The sequence below is a fragment of the Prionailurus viverrinus genome, chromosome C2 (assembly GCF_022837055.1).
Source record: "Prionailurus viverrinus isolate Anna chromosome C2, UM_Priviv_1.0, whole genome shotgun sequence".
NCBI lineage: Eukaryota > Metazoa > Chordata > Mammalia > Carnivora > Felidae > Prionailurus > Prionailurus viverrinus.
The window spans coordinates 45,508,968-45,530,944 of record NC_062569.1 but is presented as its reverse complement, the minus strand read 5'-3'; the positions used below and the strand labels follow the sequence as shown (position 1 = coordinate 45,530,944).

General features: G+C 44.6%; 2 protein-coding genes across 20 annotated transcripts in view; one reads left to right on the top strand and one right to left on the bottom strand.

Annotated features, from left to right (window-relative positions):
* Positions 1 to 21,935, top strand: part of CLRN1 (clarin 1) — a 39,637-nt gene extending 17,702 nt beyond the window's left edge. The window contains exons 2-5 of one of the 2 annotated variants that reach the window (XM_047875209.1): positions 8,480 to 8,659; positions 16,396 to 16,404; positions 18,107 to 18,136; positions 21,670 to 21,935. In XM_047875209.1, coding sequence (XP_047731165.1) covers positions 8,480 to 8,659; positions 16,396 to 16,404; positions 18,107 to 18,136; positions 21,670 to 21,935 — 485 coding nt within the window. The remainder of the gene's footprint in view (positions 1 to 8,479; positions 8,660 to 16,395; positions 16,405 to 18,106; positions 18,137 to 21,669) is intronic. The other variant, XM_047875208.1, reaches the window with a different exon arrangement.
* The window catches only part of MED12L (mediator complex subunit 12L), a 699,797-nt gene that overhangs the window by 480,154 nt on the left and 197,666 nt on the right, over positions 1 to 21,977 (bottom strand). For 14 of the 18 annotated variants that reach the window (XR_007155629.1, XR_007155628.1, XM_047875180.1 and 11 more), the window contains exons 3-4: positions 12,820 to 12,986; positions 4,349 to 4,439 (exon numbers count right to left, since the gene is read on the bottom strand). The exons of 2 other annotated variants lie outside the window; for them this stretch is intronic. The gene's annotated coding sequence lies outside the window, so the exon portion shown is untranslated. The remainder of the gene's footprint in view (positions 1 to 4,348; positions 4,440 to 12,819; positions 12,987 to 21,977) is intronic. 2 more of the 18 variants (XM_047875167.1, XM_047875173.1) reach the window with 1 other exon arrangement.

The window sequence follows — 21,977 nt, the reverse complement described above, 5'->3', positions numbered from 1 at the left end:
ATTTAAGATCCCAGTCAAGATAGTCAATAGGAAGTTGGCTGGAAACTTCCAAGTGTGGGATTCAGGGGGAAAGTCTGGGCTGGAAATATCTGTTTGAGAGTGTTTCTAGTAAAAGCCATGCCACCGGATGGAGCACCAAGGAAGTGAGGGAAGAGGGAGAAGAGAAGATGTACAAGAATGGAGTCATCCCCTGGATGACCCCAGGGATAAGGATGAACCAACATCGCAGATCCAGATAGCAGCCTGTGAGGTGGCAAAACCAGGAGAGTGTAGTGTCTGGGAGCCAGGGGAAGACAGCACTTCGAGGAGGAGGGAGGGAGCCACTGTGCCAAATGTAGACCAAGGAAGATGGGGACAAAGATTGACTATTGAGTTTGGCAGCTCGAAGCTCTCTTGGGAAATGCTATGTCAGTGCAGTGGGTTCAAGAGAAAAAGTGGAGAGAGGGAGTTGCTGCTGAGAATATAGCCAACTCCTGGAGAGGTTTTGCTTAAGGGAAATTAAAAAAAAAAAAAAGGAGTAATAGCTGGAGGGCTTGATATTTTTTTTTTTTTTTTTGAGAAAGGGAGCATGAGCGTGGGAGGGGCAGAGAGAGAGGGGGACAGAGGATCCAAAGCAGCTCCACACCGACAGCAGCCAGCCCGATGAGAGGCTCAAACTCACAAACCGGGATATCAAGATCTGAGCTGAAGTCGGACACTCAACCGACTGAGCCACCCAGGCGCCCCACGTGAGAGTTTTTTACGATGAGAAAATGACAGCATGTTTTTTGTGTGCCCAAGGGGCTGATCCAAAGAGAGGAGGAAATTGCGTGGCAGAGAGAGAAGAGAAATCCTCAGCAGTGTGCTTGAGGAGGTGAGAAGGGATGGCTATGAACAGTGGTCGAGCTGGCCTAGGGGCACAGCACGGAGAGCTTCTCCTGACCACCTACCTTGTGCTAGCTACTCCATACCCTGAGGTCATGGAGTCCTCACAGTTTTGAGAGAAAGGCAAAATGAGCCTTATTTTTCAGATAAGGAAATCAAGATTTAGAGACTTCACAGACTTAGAAAAGAAGCTGACATGTGAACCTCCTCTAATTTCCAATGCCTGGTCCCTTCCCAGGCTGCCCCACGGAACACCTTCATTTTGCAGAGAGAAACAGGGACTCTTTGACCTGCTCAAGGTCACATGGTGGACTAGAACCTGGCGCTTGGCTCTTGGCCTGTGCTCCTTTTCTTCCCTTCTACTGAGCTTGTCCTCCTCCGTGCCAAACTGTCACCTTTGCTGAGGCCCTTGCTCACGTCTGGAATAGCCTACTCATTCCAGACCTTGCCTTCATGCTCTTTTTTAGTTCTAGGCAGGTTTATTGAGGTATAATTACGTACAGTAAAATTCATGCTTCTTAGGAGTACCGGCCTATGAATTTTGACTAATACATAAAGGCGCGTAAATACCACCACATTCAGGATATACAGCCTTCCATTACCCTCCAAATTACCCTTGTGCCCCACTTTGTGGTCAATCTCCTCTCTCACTGCCAACCTTGGGCAACACCTGATCTGTGTGCTGTCCTTATCATCTTGCTGTTTCCAGAATGTCACGTGTATGGAATCATACAACATGCAGCCTTTTGAGTGTAGTTAATTTCAGTTAGCATAATGCATTTCAGATCCATCCGTGTTATTGTATGTAGCAATAGTCCATTCCTTTGTATTACTAAGAAGTATGCCATTCTGTGGACAGGCCAAAGCTTGTTTATCCATTCACCAGTTGATCGATATTTAAGATGTTTCCAATTTTTGGCAAATATGAATGACGCCACTATAAACATCTCCATACAGATTCTTGTGTAGACATATGCTTTTAATTCTCTTAGACAAATATCTAGAAATAGGATTGCTGGGTCATATGTTAAGTCTATGTTCAGCCTTTTAAGGACTGAAACTATTGGATATCCACATGCCAAAACAAACAAACAAACAAATTTAACCATGACCATATACAAAAAATAACTCAAAATGGATCACAAACTTAAATGTGAACCTAAAACTAAAAAATGTCTGGAAGAAAAACATAGGAGAAAATACTTGTGATCTTGCATGAGGCAAAGACTTCTTAGATTTGACATCCAAAACATGAGACATAAAAGAAAAACAATTGATAAACTAGAACTCATAAAAATCAGAACTGCTTTTCAAAAGGCACTGATAAGAGAATGAACAGACAAGCCACGTACTTAGAGAAAATATTTGTGAATTACTTATCTGATAAGGGGCTCGTATCCAGCATGCATAAAGAATTCTCAGAACTCAGTAATAAGAAACAATCCAATAAAAAATGCACAAAAGATATAAAGAGACACTTCACCAAAAAGAGATATACAGAAGGCAAATAAACTCACAGAATAATGCTCAATATCATTAGTCATTTGGAAAATGCTAAGTAAAACTACAATGAGGTAAACGACACACCTATTTAATGGCTACAGTTTTAAAAAGCTGCCAAGTGCCAGCAAGAAAGAAGGCTGGGACTCATACTTTGCTGGTGGGAAGGTTGTGAAATGACACAGCCACTCTGGACAACAATTGGCAGCTTTTACAAAGTTACACATACAGCACGAGGGGGTGGGGGCAGGTGGACTATAAAGGAGAAATGGGGAAGTTCTTGGAATGGTGAAATTGTTCTATATATTGATTGTGGTGGTGGTTACATGACAGAATGAGTTTATCAAAATTCACAGAAGTATACAGTGAAAGGGGAGAATTCTTTACTGTGTTAATTTTACTTTAACCTAAAAAATAGCAGGGGAGGGTTAAAAGCAAAGGCATAGATGCCCCTGTGTGACTGGGCTAGTTTACTTCTTTGTGCCTCAGGGTTTTTTGTTTTTTAAGTCTATACATTGAGAATAAAATGGCACCTTCCTTATGCTGTTGTAAGACTTAAATCTCCCTCATTTATGTTTTATGTTGTGACAATTTTAAGATTTAGATCTCTCATCTATTCTCCAATTTATTATTTTTTTTTCTTTTCAAATTAGTGCTTTTGCTCTTTTTCCCCATTAGCTCATTATTTATTTATTATTTTTTTTAATTTATATCCAAGTTAGTTAGCATATAGTGCAACAATGATTTCAGGAGTAGATTCCTTAATGCCCCTTACCCATTTAGCCCATCCCTCCTCCCACAACCCCTCCAGTAACCCTCAGTTTGTTCTCCATATTTATGAGTCTCTTCTGTTTTGTCCCCCTCCCTGTTTTTATATTATTTTTGCTTCCCTTCCCTTGTGTTCATCTGTTCTGTGTCTTAAAGTCCTCATATGAGTGAAGTCATATGATTTTTGTCTTTCTCTGACTAATTTCGTTTAGCATAATGCCTTCTAGTTCCATCCACATAGTTGCAAATGGCAAGATTTCATTCTTTTTGACAGCTGAGTAATACTCCATTATATATATATATATATATATATATATATATACACACACACACATATATATATATTGTATAAATATAATATATACATGCATATATATATATATATATATATATATATATATATACCACATTTTCTTTATCCATTCATCCATCTGTGGACATTTGGGCTCTTTCCTTACTTCACCTATTGTCGATAGTGCTGCTATAAACACTGGGGTGCGCGTATCCCTTTGAAACAGCACACCTGTATCCCTTGGATAAACGCCTAGTAGTGCAATTGCTGGGTCATAGGGTAGTTCTATTTTTAGTTTTTTGAGGCACTCCATACTGTTTTCCAGAGTGGCTGCCCCAGTTTGCATGCCCACCAGCAGGGCAAAAGAGATCCTCTTTCTCCGCATCCTCGCCAACGTCTGTTGGCAACATCTGTTGCCTGAGTTATGCTTCAATTTATGTTGTAAGAATTAAAACATTTAAGTTTCTAATTTATGCAATATAGGTAAAGTACCTGGAACATAGCAAATGCTATGTAACTTTTGGTTGTTGATTTTAGTCCTGTTGGTACTACTCATGTATTGCTCTTTGAGGAAGTTCGGTGATGAAATAACGGAGAAGAAGGGCACTTGGGGGCTGGGGTGGTCTGAAGATGGGGAGAGGCAGGCACATGGATTCGCGCACAGAGTGGAGGAAGTCCGTGAGAAGAGAACGAAGGACAAGGAGAGTGATTCTGAGTACAAGCCTGCAGTACTAATGTGGCATCAGCTGCGGGCTTTAATAAGTAACTCCCTTTCACTTGCAAAAGCTAATTAAGTAATTTCTGGAGGCCAGAAGTGACTCGGGCTGGATTTAATGACAGCCCCTCCACAGATCAAAACGTTCAAATCCTTTGTCTGTGTTACAATCCCAAACCTAAAAGGAAGGAAAGACCAAACATACCTACCTCCTAGATACACAGTATCCAATCTCGCTGAAGTGACACCTCCCGGTATTTATTTGAACGGTCTGCTCTCAGCTTCAGCCACGCAAAAGTCCTGTGAACGTTTGTGTGAAATGGAACGATGTTACCAGAGTTCTGGCCGATTGTTACAGACTCAGGGAATTTTCATCAAAAACAGAAACCTGAGAAAATGTAAATAACTGTGTAACTTGCAGGGATTAGTGCCCTGCTGGGTGACTTTTCTCACAAGGGTGGAAATTGTAAGAGACTTCATAAGAATTAGAATGCTCCATGTGACAATTTATTTTAGCTCCTAGCTTTTCTTTCCAGGGGGCAAATCAGTGCAACTTCTTTCAGCCTTTGTTCCATTTGGGTCACAAGCCGCAATTTTCAGACAGCTTCACCTAGCTACCCTATCTGAGACAAGGAGGTTGCCACCTCGTTGAAAGGGTAGGTAGATGGAGGCAGATTTTTTGATAACTGCTAGTAAAAACCAAATCAACAGCTGATCGAGCTAAGCACAGCAGGTTGGATCGATTGTGCGGTCTCAGCAGTTGGAGGCTCAGCAGGGCAGGGCATCCGCAGAATAAGGCTAGCTGGTTCACTGTGTGCCCCTAGAACACAGGGCAGGGTGGACCAGCAGAACACCCGTGAACTTTAACATCCATATTGCCGCTACGCCACGCACATGAGGAATTGTTGTACTCTATCAACCTATTCACCCATATCGTTTCTAAATGATGATGACTTTCAAAGGTACAACCGCAACACCATTGACACAAACAACAAAATCAATGATAGTTACGTAATATTATCTAATACCCAGTCCGTGTTCAATTTTCTCCGGTTATCTCAAAAGTGACCTTTATAAAGTGTTTGTTCAAATCACAAACAATATCCATACATTGTATTTAGCAACAAGTCTCTGAAGTCTCCCTTAATCTAGAACAGTCCCAGGAGTTTTCTGTCTTTATCTATCTACTATTTAGGTTTTCACTGAATAGAAAAGGCTTCCCAAGAAGTAAAAAAGCAACAAATCCAAGAGTTTCATAATGAAATATCCCTTAGTCTGTTTCTCCAGAAGCAATGTTACCAGTTTCATGTGTAGCCTTCTAGAAATAGTGTGGATAAGCATGCCTGGCCCTGAAGCTACTGTAGCGTGGTGACTTACAGTGAGGACAAGAGTTTGAATCTCCACCACTTACTACGTATAAATCTTGGGTATGTTACCACACCCCTGAGCTCTAGTTTTCTCCTGTGGCAGGTGGGATGTTGAAAGAATTAAATCAGATAAGCACTTAAATTATTTGTTATTATATACAGTCCCCTTTGGCTTTTTCCCAAATGATAGAATGGTGCACACTTCTATTTGTTTGTTTTTTCCATCTAACATACTTTGATAATAACTCCATATCTGTTCTTTTTTAAATTGAGAGAGAGAGAGCATGTGCAAGCAGGGCAGGGGAAGAGGGAGAGAATCTCAAGCAGGTTCCACATTCAGCACAGAGCCCAATGCAGGGCTTGATCCCACGACCCTGGTATCATGCCCTGAGCCAAAATCAAGAGTCGGACCCTCAACCAGCTGAGCCACCCAGGCACCCCCATACCTGTCCTTATAGATTCACATCATTGTTTGGACCATTTTCTTCCCTTGGCTTCTCTGCCATCCCATCCATGGATTTGTTCCTAAGTCACAAGCTCTCTTTCTCAGTCTCCTTGGCTGATTTCTCCTCTCTCCTGTGCAGGGAAATGTAGGGGAGCCCCAGGGCCCTCCCCTTCTCTAACTACAGTTTCTCTGCAGGTGATAGCCATTCCTCCGGTTTTAAATACCAGGGCGAGGCCGTGGAGGCCCCTAGTCATAAAATTTAAGGAGACATTCACTCTCAGGCTCATGAAAGTGCAGGGTTAGCCCCAGAGAGTGATTATCCCCTTAAATTGCATGCCCTAAGCACTTTGCTTCCTCCCCCTTGGTTCCACCTCCCTAAATACCTCCACCTTCTCCCCAGACCTCCAGACACATGAATCCTATTTGGCACCTCTAGTTGCATATTTTAAACAGGACTTCTGCCTTATTTCCCACTCCCATGCCCAAACCCACACCTTCTCCTTGTCTATGTCAGTTAATAGCATCACCATTTATTCCGCTGCTTATCCTTGAGTCCTTTCTTTCGACAAGTCCTATCTTCTATCTCCAAGATATACTTCAAATCTGATAACCTGTCACCACCCCCAGCTGCTCTACCTTAGGCCAGCCTCCTGCCTCTTGCTGCTGCGAACACTCCCTGCCCTGGAGTCTCCCTGCCTCCACATTTGCCTTCTTTCCTCCCCCTACCCCCTTATACACACTAATCAGCAGCCAGAGTGATGTGAAGGAGATTGTGCCACTCTCCCATTTAACCCCTCTCCCCTCCCAGTGGCTTCCTAATGAATTTAGAATTAAAAGCCCACGCCTTACCATGGTCACATGGTCAGGAGACCAAGACCCAGAAGGTGCAACAATCTGATCCCAGCCTAGCAATCTCACTTCTGCCCCCTCTTGCTTGCCAGGTTCATTGCTGCCCCAGTGGTGTTCCTTCTCCCTGGAATGTTCTTCCCCAGATCTTATTATAGCCACTTCCTTCTCAGCATTCAGATGCCAGCTCAGGTATAACTCTGCTGACCACCCACACCCTTTCACTCAACCACTCAAAATTCTATTACCTTGTTTCATTTCTTTATAGCATTAGCACTACTATCTGAAAGTGTCTTATTGTTACCATTGCATAATAGCCTCCCAAAGCTCAGGGGCTTAAAACAAAAATTTATTAGTTCAGTTTGGCAGTGCTTGATTGGGTTGCAATTAAATAGCACCTGGGGCTGGAGTCATCTAGAGGTTTTTCTGGGTTGGATGTCCAAGACTCTTCCCTCCCATGTCTGGTGCTCCTCTGGGTCGCCTTTTTCTCTAGCAGAGTAACTTGGACTTCCTGCATAACAGCTCAAGCCTCCAAGAGAAAAAAAAAAAAAAAAAAAAAAGGAACGGCTGGTCTTATACAGGCTAGGCCTGGAATTGGCACGCTGTAGTTCTGCCATATTCAGGTGGTCAAAGCAGTCATAGGCTAGCCCAGGTTCAAGGGAACTGAGGAATGAATTCTACCTCTTAAAGGAGAAGTGACATGTGCGTTGAAGGAGAGAAGGAATTGATGGCGGCCATCTTTAGAGATAAGCTATCACATTTGTTTGTTCACTTGTTAATTATCTGTTTACTCCCATTAGGTTATAATCTCCATAAGACAATGGGGACCCTGCCTATCTTATTTTATGGCTCTCTTTCCAGCAGCCAGAACAATGCCTGGCACATACTAGGTGCCCAGTAAATAAATTAAGAAAGCACTTAATAAATGTTGGGGAAACTTAAATGGGCTGCACTAAACTTCCCCAGATTGGTCTCGCCAGGTTTGCTGATGCTGAGCATACTGATGCCACATCAGATAAGAGAAACCCTACATTTATAAAGTATTTCATTTCCTCTGCAAACAAGAAAAACTTGCCCTGAACACAACACAAAATCTAGAAATAGATTTGGCATGTTTTCTAAATGGAAAATATTTCTCGTATCACCAGAAATTATTTTCCCACAGCTTGTACTACATGAAAATATTGAAGTTGACTGAAAATACCCCATTTTTTAATCTTGGTGTGGACTAGAAACAATTTTTTCTTTTTTGGTAGTAAAAGAAATAGAAATACTTCCTGATGTTTGAACTCCCCCAGATATTCCCAAACCAAAAATGTCATTTCAAGATAGATTAAAAAAAAAAAAATGTCTACTGAGAAATGTCATTAAAAGTTTGGTCATCAACATGCACAGTTTTTGGTTGTAAAGCCAGCACTTGTTTATTCAAACAATTACATATGACCAAGGGTAGAAAAAATTCCTTCAACTCTCCTCTTTGTTGGTCTCTACTGGTGAGTTCTAGAAAATAATCCTGTGTTTAAACCTTTTTCTAAATCCCTTGTAAATTAGTAAGTGAGAATGTATTCATCGGAAGGATTTTAGTGATTTTTGAGGTTAAAAAGAAGAAGGATTTAATTTTTGAAATTACATTTGCAGACTATCACTAATGAAAGTTCTTCTAATCTTTGTTTTATCTTTAGTTTTCCCAGATTTGCTCAAAGTGATCCCCTTGAGCATCCACGTCAACGTCATTCTCTTCTCCACGATCCTGGTTGTTTTAACCATGGTGGGAACGGCCTTCTTCATGTATAATGCTTTTGGCAAGCCCTTTGAAACCCTTCATGGCCCACTAGGGTTGTATCTTTTGAGCTTCATGTCAGGTGGGTACAAAATTCTCCTTCTGAAGACAAATGTGCCTTCCAGTGTGTCAAAAGACAGGTCTACCTAAATGTAGAGTTATAGTACATATAGATGGATGTCCACTGCAGTGTTATGTATGATTATGAAAGTAGAGAAAAATATAATTATCCAACAATGGGAAATTTGAGATACACATTATGATACTCTGTATGAATAAATGATGGTGACATTAAATCACATTTTGAAGATGTAATCAAAAGGATGCATGCTTGTATCAAAAGTGAATAAAACAGTATATAAGATTTTATAACTATATATAAATATGGACAATATATAGGAGTATATATATATTGTACATATACTCTCTCTAGCCTCCATACAGATACACAGAAAGAGAGAGAGAGAGACCATTATATTTGCGGTAGTTACCTCTGAGCAGGGAAATTATGTGTGATTTTCACTTTCTCTCATGCCTTTTAATGTTTCCAAATGTTCAATAGTGTGTATTTATTTATTCACAATCAGAAAAACAGGAGCACCTGGGTGGCTCAGTTGGTTGAGTGTCTGACTCTTTTTTTTTTTTTTAATTTTTTTTAACATTTATTTATTTTTGAGACAGGGAGAGACAGAGCATGAACAGGGGAGGGTCAGAGAGAGGGAGACACAGAATCTGAAACAGGCTCCAGGCTCTGAGCTGTCAGCCCAGAGCCCGACGCGGGGCTCGAACTCACCGACCGCGAGATCGTGACCTGGCTGAAGTCGGACGCTTAACCGACTGAGCCACCCAGGCGCCCCGAGTGTCTGACTCTTGATCTCAGCTCAGGTCTTGATCTCAGGTCATAATCAGAAAAATAAATACAAATCATGCAAAAGAAGTGAAGGGCCAGTGATCTGCCCACATGAGTTGTAATATTCAAGCCTTTAGGTACTTTGTGTAGCCTAACGATGTATGTATCTGGGAAAAAAATAAACTCTAAACTCAGCAATCAGTTCATCAATAAACATGTCCTACTCAATAACCAAGGCAGATGGAAAAGAATACAAACTCAAGGTAGTGCCTCAGGGTGCTTAGGATATAGTTACAAGGAGAAGAGAAAGATGAGAAAATAAAAAATGTATACATAACTCGTATGTAGCGTTTCTATGGAAGGCCTCTCATTTCACCACATTTCAGACTTGCAAAAAGACGTAGTACTTTGTCATAGTCCCAGGAAGCATCCATAGTTCTGTTAATGATTCCATGTAGAGATGCGAGCTTACAACTCACACCAGCCAACAGTGGATTGAAAATCCCTGTTAGAGGGGTCCCTGGGTGGCTCAGTTGGTCAGGCATCTGACTTGATTTTGACTCAGGTCATGATCTCACGGTTTGGGAGTTCGAGCCCCACGTTGGGCTCTGTGCTGACAGGGCAGAGCCTGCCTGGGATTCTCTGTCTCCCTCTGTCTTCTGCTCATGCTCACTCTCTCTCTCTCTCAAAAATAAATAAATAGGGGTGTCTGGGTGGCTCAGTCGGTTGAGCGTTTGACTTCGGCTAAGGTCATGATCTCCCATTTTGCGGGTTCGAGTGCCTCATTGGGCTCTGTGCTGACAGCTCAGAGCCTGGAGCTTGCTTCAGATTCTGTCTCCCTTGCTCTCTGCCCCTCCCCCACTTGTGCTCTCTCTCTCTCTCTCTCTCTCTCTCTCTCTCTCTCTCTCTCTCAAAAATAAACATTTAAAAAAATAATAAGTAAATAAACATAAAAAAAATCCCCATTAGACTGTTTCCTTCCCTGACGTTGCCCTTTAACTGTCGGCAGGCCCCAAGCCCTTCTTTGTCTGGACACGGCTCCCTTCCCCTAGCACAAATCAACTCTGGCCACAAACCTGCAAAGCTCCTTCTCTATGAAGCAGAGCCTTGTGGTTAACAGGGGCTCAGTCACCTTGCAACAACACCCTAGCCTCTCTCCATCGGTACTTGAGCGCCCATCTCAGAGTCTTGCCTCATCCACATCTTGCTAATCAAATAATTCACTTAACCAGAGCAGTTCTCTCTCTTGTGGGGGTTCTGCTAATATTTTCCCCACATCTTTCACCAGCAGATAGCACAGTTCTAAACTGTGCAGCAACAGTGACCCTAAGACGGCAGAGACCAATCTTTCTCATCCTGGCATCTCCAGCAAGGGCATCCAGCATGAGGCTGTGCGCACAGTAAACACTTCAGTACGTGTTTGTGGACTTGAAACATCAAACCCAGAAGGAGGTGTTAGCTGGGGCACTTAGTACCCGTTAGAGAAATCGGAATTCAAATGGATGGGATTAGCAGAGCAGGCCCACAGAGGCAGAGGAAAAGGGCCGGGGAGAGATGGGGTGAGATATGTAAAGGAAGGCTGAGGGCCTCGAGACCAGGGCAGAGGAGCAAGCACACAGGGGCAGGGTGGGGACAGAAAGACCAACAGAGTGATGTACTCTCACAGGTAGGGCCAGGTGAGAAGTGGATGTTGGCTTTACCTCCGTGCTCCCCCAGCATAACAAACCAAACTGGTAGATCTGGGTGGTGTGCTATTTTAGTGAAGGCCATTAACTCAATCAGAGGCTAGCCAGAAAACAGAACACGCGCTATTTTCCCGGAGGGAACATAATGTTCAGCAGTGGTTCTTAGAGTGGGGTCCCCCGACCAGGAGCCTTTCCTTACCTGGGAACTTGATAGAAAAGCAAATCCCCACCCCAGACCTGCTCCTGCACCGGGAACTCTGGAGGGGGAGGGGTGTGCCCAGCAATGTGTTCAACAAGCCTCTCAGGTGATTCTGCTGCAAGCTCTTGGGGACCAGGGCCGTCAGGGACTCATTGCACAGGTGTGAGAGGACCAGCAGCACAGAAAGGAGCCCCTGGGGTAACTCCGAGACGGCGCTCTCAGAAAGCAGCCGCCACTCCCAGGGCTTAAAGATCTGAAGAACAGTCTGGAGTTACCAGAACCTGGCGGCTTGAGAGAGGCCGGGGCGCTTGGTCTCAGCCCTCTGAGGAGATGAGAGTGTCGCGGGACACCCGCAGCCGCTCTGGGAGGGTCGAGGGGCCTGGGAAGTCCCCCAGTGCTCCGTCCCACTCGTGTCCCCTCCCCACAGCTGTCTGTTGACAGAGCATAACGGGAAGCAGCTGACAAGGCAGACTAGAGACGGGGGAGTCTTGACCCAGCATCGCAAAGCAGAGAAAAGGCTCGTATGAAGCCCAGACACGGCAGCTTATTAACTGGCACAGCCATCTCGCACTCCAGCCTCTGAACGGAATTCAGAAGAGCAGCCCATTTGGAAGACAAATTATTTGACAGTTCTAACGGACGACCAAACTAACGGTATTTGAAAAGCGAGATGACTCCGAGAATGCAGCATTTAATCCAAGTCCCAGATCTTATCTCGGCCCTTGGCCAAGTCTGATGCGAAGAAAACCTGAGCACAGAAATATATGCGGGAACACACAGACCCTGCGCTTACATTATATCTTATTTATCTTTGAACTTGTTGCAAAAGCAGGCCCTCAATAAAGGTTTGTGGATGAGGGAAGGAAGAGACGGGGAGGAAGGGAAAGAAGGAGCTAGCTCCAGATCTGTCTCGCAGAAGGTAAAGGACAGGTGTTTTGCACATCGTCTGCTTTTTAAAGCCCCCAATCCGTATTTTTAAATAGCAAAACTTTCCATCACTTTTTAAAACAAAACACGTGTCAGGGTCAAACGGACTGATGGTTTGTGACCTTTGGGGGTAAACAGATCACTCTTGAATCGCAGACTACCTCATTCAGCTTCAGCATACATACAGTAAGCAGAAGCCCCTGGAGTTTTGGAAATGCTTATCCGAAGTTATAATATTCATGGAGATCCCAGCTCTAAACCCTCATCGTGGAAGGATGGGGATTACGGTCTTATCACAAACACTCTAACTATGAGCCAACAGATAAACACACAAAGAGGGGACAGCCTGTGTTAGGAAGTCATTTTGTTCCCGTGTGAGTCACACTCCATTAAAAACCTCTCTGCTGGCCGGCAGTGGGGGGTGTGGGGAAGGGCAGCTCTTTTCCAGAGTCTCCTCCCCTGTTTCTCTGCCCAGGCAGCCCTCCTCATAGCCAGCAGAGAAAATTCCTTCCTCCTCAGACCTCCTTTCCTTCTTCTCCCACTCAGCCCTGGGTTCCCCAAGATGCCCCCTTTCCTCATACCGATATCATTTGGATCTGTCTACTCCCTTGCTGGATGGGGACCCAAGGCTTGGCATCCTGAGGCATGAAGATACGGGAGAAGGAAGGAGAAGAGGTCTTCCTCCCACACTGCTGGGGTAGCGGAGCTATGAGCCTTTCCTCATATGTCCCAGTGCGCATGCCAGACCCTGGAGACAGAGAAGGAAAGAGAACAAACCTTTGGATTAGGCCACCAAAGGTTTCAGGCACCAGCGCTTGCTCATGCTCTGGCCTGATAGCCTGTCGCCCTCTCTGACCAGATGCTCCTTCTACTACTTATGGCTTCCAGTTTGGTTCATCTTATTCCTCAGCCCTCTTCATGTAGCATCTCTGTCCACCATCACTGTTCATGAAACACAGGCAATGCAGCCCACGTGCTCTTTCTCATCTTGTCAGTTATAAACTGGATTTGAGAAACCATTCCCCAAGTTAGGATTTTAGTAATACCTCAATGGGTTCCCTTAGTTCATTTTGGGCAGTGATTCTCTTTCTGGACTATACATTAAAATCACTCGGAAAACTCCCTAAAAGTGCTGATGCCAGGCCCCGCGCTACACTAATTAAATTGGGGTCTCTGGGGGTGGGGCCTGGGTACAGGTGTTTTTATAAATCTCTCTCGGGTAATTCTAATGCGTGACCAGTGTTGAGAACCACTGATTTAGGTGCATACGTGTCCCTTATTTAACAAACCCTGACTGAATGCCCACTATGTGCCGGCCATCATAATAGGAACTGGTGATGCCACAACCAATCAGGTACACAAAGTCCTACTTTTGTGGAACCTACAGTCTAGCAGAAGAATCAAACAAAAGTGTACATAAGCAATTAGAGATGACACTCAATCCCGTAAGGCTCATCAACATGCTGCTATAATAGAGAATGGAAAGAAAGAAGGGATGGGGCTTTGATGCACTGGGCAGCAAGTAGTTCTAAGGATTCAAAGGAGCTGAGGACCCCTAGAGACTTTCCCAAGGAGAGGAGAAAGCATGCATGAAGGCTCTAAGGAAAGAGGTCGGCTTGCTGTGGGAACTGAAAGAAGGCCCAGGTGGCTAGGGGTAAGTAATGATGGGGAAATGAGAGAAAACAAAAAACAAAAAACAAAAAACACCAACATTATTATCAAGACCTGTTGATGGCAGTTAATGTCAGACCTCAAAAGTCAGCCAGGGTAAATCTTTCAGAATTGATTCTAATTACATTGAGAAACTTGTGAAAGAGTTTAAGGAGACATGAGGTTGCTGATTTACCTTTTAAGAAATGTCTGGTGAAAGACTAGGCTATATTGCCTTGGACATGGAGAGAGATGAATGGATTCTAAAAACATTTTGAAAGTAGATCCAAAAGTAAAACCTTTTCCCGGTGGCTGAAGCAAGTCGACAGTGGTGGCATTTACCAAGACGAATAAGACAAGGGGAGGAATAGACTTAGAGTTCAGGGCAAGAAAGATGTGGAAGGAGGAGCCTAGCACTAGAAATCAATGTTCTATTTGGGGCATGTCAACTTTGAGACCCTAGGAGGTATGTGAGTAGAGATGGCAAGTAGCCAGTGGGATATATGAGTCTGGAGCTCAGAGAAGAGGTCTAGACAAAAGACATAAATTTAGGAGTTGTCAGGATATAGATATTATTTAAAGCAATGGAAATGGATGAGATCATCTGGGGAGAGAATGTAGATAGAGAAAAATTGGCCTAGGACCAATCCCCGAAGAACACCATCAGTTCGCTTTTGGGTTGAGGAGGAGCGGCCGGCAAAGGACACTGACTAGGTGTGTCTAGAGGGGAGGAAGGAAAACCAGGAGGTCATGATGTCCCTGACGCTATAAGACAGGGGTGTTTCAAGAGTATTGCTGAACAGTGAGCTTTGTGAAAGCATAAATGGGAGAGTAAATGGGAGGGGAAGGCAGAATGGGGAAAACAGGGTTGAAAACACTTCCCTCCAGGTTTCTAATACAGTGGGGGAGAGAGAGAGAGAAATGTACACAAATTAGGGAGGTAGAGAAAGAGAGGGAGCCAAAGAAGAAGCGTCTGGGCATGGAAGCGACTGGATCCACAGTTTCACACTAGGGCACTGATACATGAGTGTCTGCCTTTCTATACTGCATTCTAGAAGTTTCCCAGTTGATGGCATAGTCCCAGATCTGCAAGGAGAAGAGAAGAGGCCAGGTAGAAGACTTTCCATGGATCATGCATAGAACATTCTAGATAGTTCAGTGAATACTCTCTGAAGGTGATATGAGAGGTATTGACTCAGGCCTTTTGGAGGTGGTGAAAACCTCCAAAATGTGGGCTTATTGCAAATTGTATTTATTACGTCTTCTCTTACACATAGTATCATGTTAGGAGTTATACCAAGCAAGGCAAACAAATACAATGGCTGCCTTCATTTAAAAGGGAGATGTTCCTGATACGGGCCTAATTAATTATGATAATTACAACTATGGCATGGAACATAAACAAGCACAGTCACACATGAAACACACAGACAGGAAAATAAAGAGCAGTACAAAAATAGATGAAGGCTTACATTACATATCAATTTCCATACTCCAAATATCCTGGCCTCTGTAATATGTCTAGGACATATTATTCTGTAACTGTGGTCAGAAACTCTCCGGGTCTTGTTTCCACTTCAGTCCTTATGGAGGAGCTGTTATCTAAAGTCTGAGAAGGGAGATACAGGGATATCCAGGCATCAAAGCCACCGAGCCTGAGCAAAGCTGAAGGACGGGAGTGTGGTAGGAAAAGTCGGCAACGACAGTATTCTACTGGCTTCTCAGCATAGACTTTAGGAAGGAGGCCACAGAAGGAAAAAAGTAGTATTAGCCAGCCCGTGATGGCAAAGGACCAGAGATTCTGATTTGAGGTGCCGGTGGCAGCAGGGCAGTGACAGGATTGCACTCCAGGTTACTCATGTCGAGGGTGCTGGAAAAGGTTAACGCACTTTGCCCTGTACCCGGCCATGACCTCGTGCAAGGAGATGTTCAATCTTGTTCTATCACAAGCGCAAACAGACTCCCTTCCTATTCAGAACACGCAAGTGTGTCTCTTCCTCTCTGTTTGTTTTAGAGTCTCAGTGCAAGTCCTTGCTATGACCTCTAAAGCGCCACTTGATGCGCCTACCCCAGGACCCCGCCAGCCCCTGCCCCCACACGCGGCTCACCTCTTACTCCTCTCTGCATGGCTCTCTGCCGCTCTCTGCCCAAACCGCCCGGGTCCTCTGCGCACACTGTTCCCTTACCCCAAAATGCTCTTCCCTTCACTTACCTTTCTCATTCCTTGACTTTCTTCAAGAGGCACTAGAACATCATCTTCTCCCTGAGGCCTCCCTGGCCACCCCCTTCCCTGCTTTATTTTATTCCCCTTAGTGCAAATCACACTCTGATAAGTGCCAGAATGTCCTCGCTTATCTTGTTATTGCCTCTTCTCCACTGTCTCCACCACTGACAGCTCCATGAAGACAGGGATTTCTGTCGGCTCATCCAGGGCTGTATCCCCAGGGCCCAGAATGCTGCAGTAGGCACCCAACAAATATTTGTTGAATAAACGAATAGAGCAGAAGTAGCTCTGTGTATTTTCTGAAACAAAGAATATTCTCCTTTTCGGAGAGTCAGTTCAAATTAGAAAAAAGATCGTGTTTTTAGATCATTTCTTCTTTGCACAAATCACTGCTCTACTGACATGACATTTGTAAAACTTAAGTTAGATGTGGGTTCTTCAACTCTCCAGTACAGGAGATGAGGAGAAAAAGCTGAACCTAACTGGTGGTGTTCTTTCATCCACACCTTCTCTTTGGAAACACGTGACCAAATTTCTCCCCATCAAGACCTCAAAATCTACTCTTAGGTATTAACTTGTTTTACTTGTCCTGCTGTCCCTTTTCTAGATAGCAGCCACTGGTCTCTACAGCAGGGTGAAGACAGAACCGCTTTCATTTGCGGAAGAAATTATTGCTGGAGACCTCACCTTTGATAATGGCTTTCTACTGAGATTGCATAATTTCACAGAAAATTAGTACCTACACCTGCAAAGCTGTGGCTTTTCCACCTCCATTTATCATCTTTCAAGACTCCTTAAAGAAGGAAATTATCAATTTATCATTCTGCAGAGGCAATGGAATGCCTCTAGTATTTGTCATCTGTAAGAGAGCTTAAAGATGACGTGCTAGCTTTCTGGAAATGTTGGCCATTACTTTAAATGGAATTGAAATTCTAATTTATTATTTCCCACAATACAATCTTAGTGATAATAGGAGAATGTATCAGAGCTTTTTTTTTTTTTTTTTTTTTCACCTTTGAGGACACATTTCCCCTGAAGCCCACGGTACCCTGGACTCACAGAGATCCTGGCAGGCTGTTCTCACCCATCACGGCATAGTCACCCTCACGATCAGCCAGGGACGAAGAGGCAGCTCTCTTGTTGGCCGTGACCTTTGCTCCCTATATTGTAAGGACTGGAGGAGAGAGGCGTCCAGCTCCGCAGTCCCAGAGAGCTGCCAGAGACAGTCATGAGTGTGCAATGTCTAGCACATTACAAATGTTTGTTAATTGACTGGTAATTCATTGTGTGACAGCTCTATAACTCAGCTATCCTTTTCAGTCAGGGATTAACTCAGTAATCAGTCATTAAAGGGGGAAATAAATATTACAGTACCAGCCAGATGGCAGGGCAATCAAACACATAAAGGAAAATGGCTGGTCTCTGGGTAAGACGCATGACAGCAAAACGTGGGTCCTGTGCCTGGTTATGTCCCAAATTCTAGCTGGAGCACGTCTTGGCAGGCTTTCTTACATCTAATGTACTCAAACCTTCCTCATGAGCAGGAGCGGTGTTGGTCAGACAAACACGTGAGGCGTCTGTCCAAAGGGCCCCGGCTGAGTTTGGACTCCTGGGGAACATGGATAGCTGGGAAAAGGAAGAAGGAAGCACGCAGGCCTGATCCTAACATTTGTGAGGCCTTGAGCAAGACTATTAATGACAGTCCACATACCACATGTCTGAACATTTGAAAGTCATAAGCTAATAAACTATTCAATGAGACATGCTCTATCCGTCTGCCTTGACAACATCTCCCCATAAGGACCTGGAAGGCCACATTCACATTTAAAATTCTGGACCTGAATGCGGTGACAGAGAAGAGCTGGCCCCTGTCTGTCCACTTCCCTCCTCTTGCTTGGTTCTATCCATACTGCAAAGGGCCCCACGTATACACTCTACTGTGTATCTGAGCTCTGACTGCACCCTCACAGTAGCTGTTCCTTGACCATCTTCAGGCCTCAGGGCTGTGCAACACCAGCCACAAAGTCTGCCCTTAGAGCGACTGCTCCAAAGAAGACAGATACCCATGCAGCCCTGGAAATGCACTCAGGGCCATTCGGGGAGAAAGTCCCAGGTCCCAGGAGCATGAGCTAGAATATGGGTGAGGGACTCAAGATGGGCTCATCCCATTGACCCGCACCGGAGGGTGAGGAAGGGTCTTTCTAGAAGAGAGAGAGCAGCACCCTCTAAATGTGGGACCCAGAGCAAGGAGCCCCCTTGCTGGGGACTAAGGGCCATATTGGAAAAGTGCTAAGCCCTATTCCCACCATCACCCCCTTCCCTTACACACCTCTCCCCGTGTGCCTGGCATCCAGGCCACAAAGAGAAGATACGTTTCACGTGTATCTTTTGGTCCATAGGTTGTAGTTATCCTTGGCCCCACATCTCTTTTAGAGCCATGGACAGAGAGAAGCAAAGATGCCCTAACATCACAGTAAGCTGTTTCCCTTCACATCTCTTCACAGTCACAGGGTTGGCAAAAATTCAAGCGAGGTTATTGTGCTCCGACTCTGAAATGACAAAGTTGACCCCATGGTCAACTCCAGAATCCAGAACAGAATCTCAGACCATCCTCTCAACTACTGGACCATGCGCTCTGTTTTGGGAGCTTGCACGCTTGGATGACTAGCTATGGTGAAAGGCTGCGAGTCTTAAGATACCCCAAGCAACCTTTACTTCAGGAATTTGAAACGCAGTCTCACTATGATGCTGTCTCCCTAACAAAGTAATACCTCTAAAATATTTAACAACTCGAAAAGGAAACCTAGCTTGAATTTTCCTTTCAAGCAGGAAGGAAATAACAGTGTTTCGCTTCTGTCTGAAATTCACCATCTCCTCAGACAAAGAAAGTTCTTCTGGTAAAAGCAATGGCATTTTCTCCACAATTTTCAAATGAAAGATAAAGAGAAAACAGCATTGCAGCCTTTTTGTTGGATCTAACAAGAAAGGAATAATACGATTTTGCCAGGGGAGAGCTCTGGTTTTAAGCTCCGAATACAAAAATAGGCTGACGAATTTTACAAAGGAATACTCTCAACTACTGCGCTGAGGCTGGCGAGAAGTGAAGTTTCAAGAGAACTGCATCATTTGATTATTTGGGGGTATATTACGATGATGATCAAGCGGATGGGTCAGCCCTATGCAAAATTCTAAAATGAAAGAAATGGGATAGGTCCTTCCCTGCCCTTCACCTCTTACTCCCACAAGATCCTGTCTCTACCTCGATCCCAATGCAAACCCGACCTTTAGAAAAGGAATGGGGGCCATCATTTGCATTATAGCTCCTCATGGCCAGACCACTCCCCACACCGGTCCGGCCTCCCTTTGCTCAGCTAACTTTTCCTACAGCTACTTCCAAGGAACCTTCCATGATGCTGCCCACCCTCTCAGTAATAGCCACCTGTACCTCCCTTGCTGTTACACTCACTGAAATCGGTTTACAATTGTCTTATGTGTGTTCCCTACCCTATTCTATTCTCTGTTAGAGCAGAAACCATATGTATTTTCTTTAACGTTTACATATCCACCATTATCCCTGAGCTTGGCACATAGCACGCCGAGTGGAATCAATGAATGAGTGAATTAATGAATGGGTACTGAAGCCAGTATATTGCTGCTCCCAGGGTATCTGAATAAACTTTAACTGAAGGGCAAAAGCACTTACCCATTCTAAAGGAGTCATAAACCTAATGGGAGAGTATTTGGAGGAACAAGAGCCTGTACTATATTCTTTTGGGGGGCTTATCCGAAACAGTCAGGGTTTTTTGGGGTGGGGGGGTGGGGGCGGGGGGTAAGGGATTGTGGCAAGGACTTGCAAGATGAAAAGAGTACATAAAAAGCGTAGGAATAGTTACTGATTAGTAAGCATTTATGTGTGTCAATTCTAATGACAAGTGCTAATTGTGCATCATCTCCATTATTCACATTTTAGAGATGAGAAAATTGAGACTTGGAGATTAAAATTGCCTAATTTCACAGAGTAAGTGGAGGAATCAGGGTCCGAATCCAAACTGGTTTGACCCAAGTTAGAAGACCATCTCAGCAAGTCTCCTATTAACTCGACCCCCACTGAGGTGGCCCGGGATGCAACACTAGCTGTGGAAGGCCTGAGCACCTTGCTATCCACTTACCACCTGCTTCTGTCCTCTGTGCCACCCACCCATCTGGGGGTCTCCCATTCTCCATCTTCAGGGAGAGGGCCTCTCAGAACTTCCAGGCACCACTCAGTATGGAGTGCCCCTGTCCTGCAAGGAGATCACCCACACCACAGCTTTAAGATTAGATTAGGCTAGGGGCGCCTGGGTGGCGCAGTAGGTTAAGCGTCCGACTTCAGCCAGGTCACGATCTCGCGGTCCGGGAGTTCGAGCCCCGCATCAGGCTCTGGGCTGATGGCTCGGAGCCTGGAGCCAGTTTCCGATTCTGTGTCTCCCTCTCTCTCTGCCCCTCCCCCGTTCATGCTCTGTCTCTCTCTGTCCCAAAAATAAATAAACGTTGAAAAAAAAAAAAATTAAAAAAGATTAGATTAGGCTACCAATGAGTAGTACATGAGGGAAAAATAATAATAGTGGATTAAACAAAATAGATATTTATTTTTCTTCCACATAAAAACCTAGAGTTTGAAGTCTAGGGTCGGCCTGGTAGCTCCAGGTGTCTGAAATCCATACTCCTCCATTCTTGTTTTTCTATAGTACATGGCTTCCATTTCTGAGGCCACCTGGTCCAAAATGTCTGCTGGAGCTCCAGCCATTGCATCCATATTTCAGCTACAGGAAGGAGGAAGGGGGAGAAGACAGGGCAGCCATCTGATACATGCATACTTCAAGGAAACTTTCCTGCCCTCACCCCGCCCCTCTCAACCAAAGAGTGAGGCCTTTATTCAAGGCAGCCACACACACCCAGGTAAAAATCCCGAGTTTTGTTAGACACAAGGAGAACAGATACTGTTGCCTCAATGCTTTATGTATGGCTCCCTTTGCTCAGGGACTCCTCTGGGCAGCCGTGGCCAGGTGGGAGCTGGAGGAGAGAGGAGCCCTTCTGAGGGAGAGGTCATGGAACTCTTCTGAAGGAAGCCCTAGGCCCTTTCATAAGGGGGCTGCATGGCTGGAATTTTTTCTGCATGGTCTGTGAAGTACAGAGAAATTTGTTCTCTTAAAGTCACATCACAGCAGTGGCTGCTTTGTAGCCGGATCCCACCATTGTGCTTTGAAGGTGCCCAGCCAGCCATTCAGCCCACTCATCACACAGAGAGGAACATCTCCCAGTCTTCGTGACATCAGCTAGATTCTACCCTCCCCACCTCCACCAAATCTTCTTTGCTCACGGACATAACTCAGGCCCCCTGCCCATCACTTGGAGAATCAGGCTCATGATTACAAATGTGAAATGCTGTATTTTTGGAGAAGGATGCCAACGAGGGTGATGGTAAAGGCTTTCTTTAGTTTCCACACTGACCCTCTTCCCTGCCCCTTACAATCGGGAAATATTTGTGACAACACATTGTTTGCTCCTTCTGTTGCAGGCTCCTGTGGCTGTCTTGTCATGATACTGTTTGCCTCTGAAGTGAAAATCCACCACCTCTCAGAAAAAATCGCAAATGATAAAGAAGGGACTTACGCCTACAAAACGCAAAGTGAAAAATACACCGCTTCGTTCTGGGTTGTTTTCATTTGCTTTTTTGTTCATTTTTTGAATGGGCTCTTAATACGACTTGCTGGATTTCAGTTTCCTTTTGCAAAATCTAAAGACACGGAGACGACCAATGTAGCTGCAGATCTAATGTACTGAAAGGCAACTATTCCTGTGATCTGACAAGTAAGGGAGTCGACT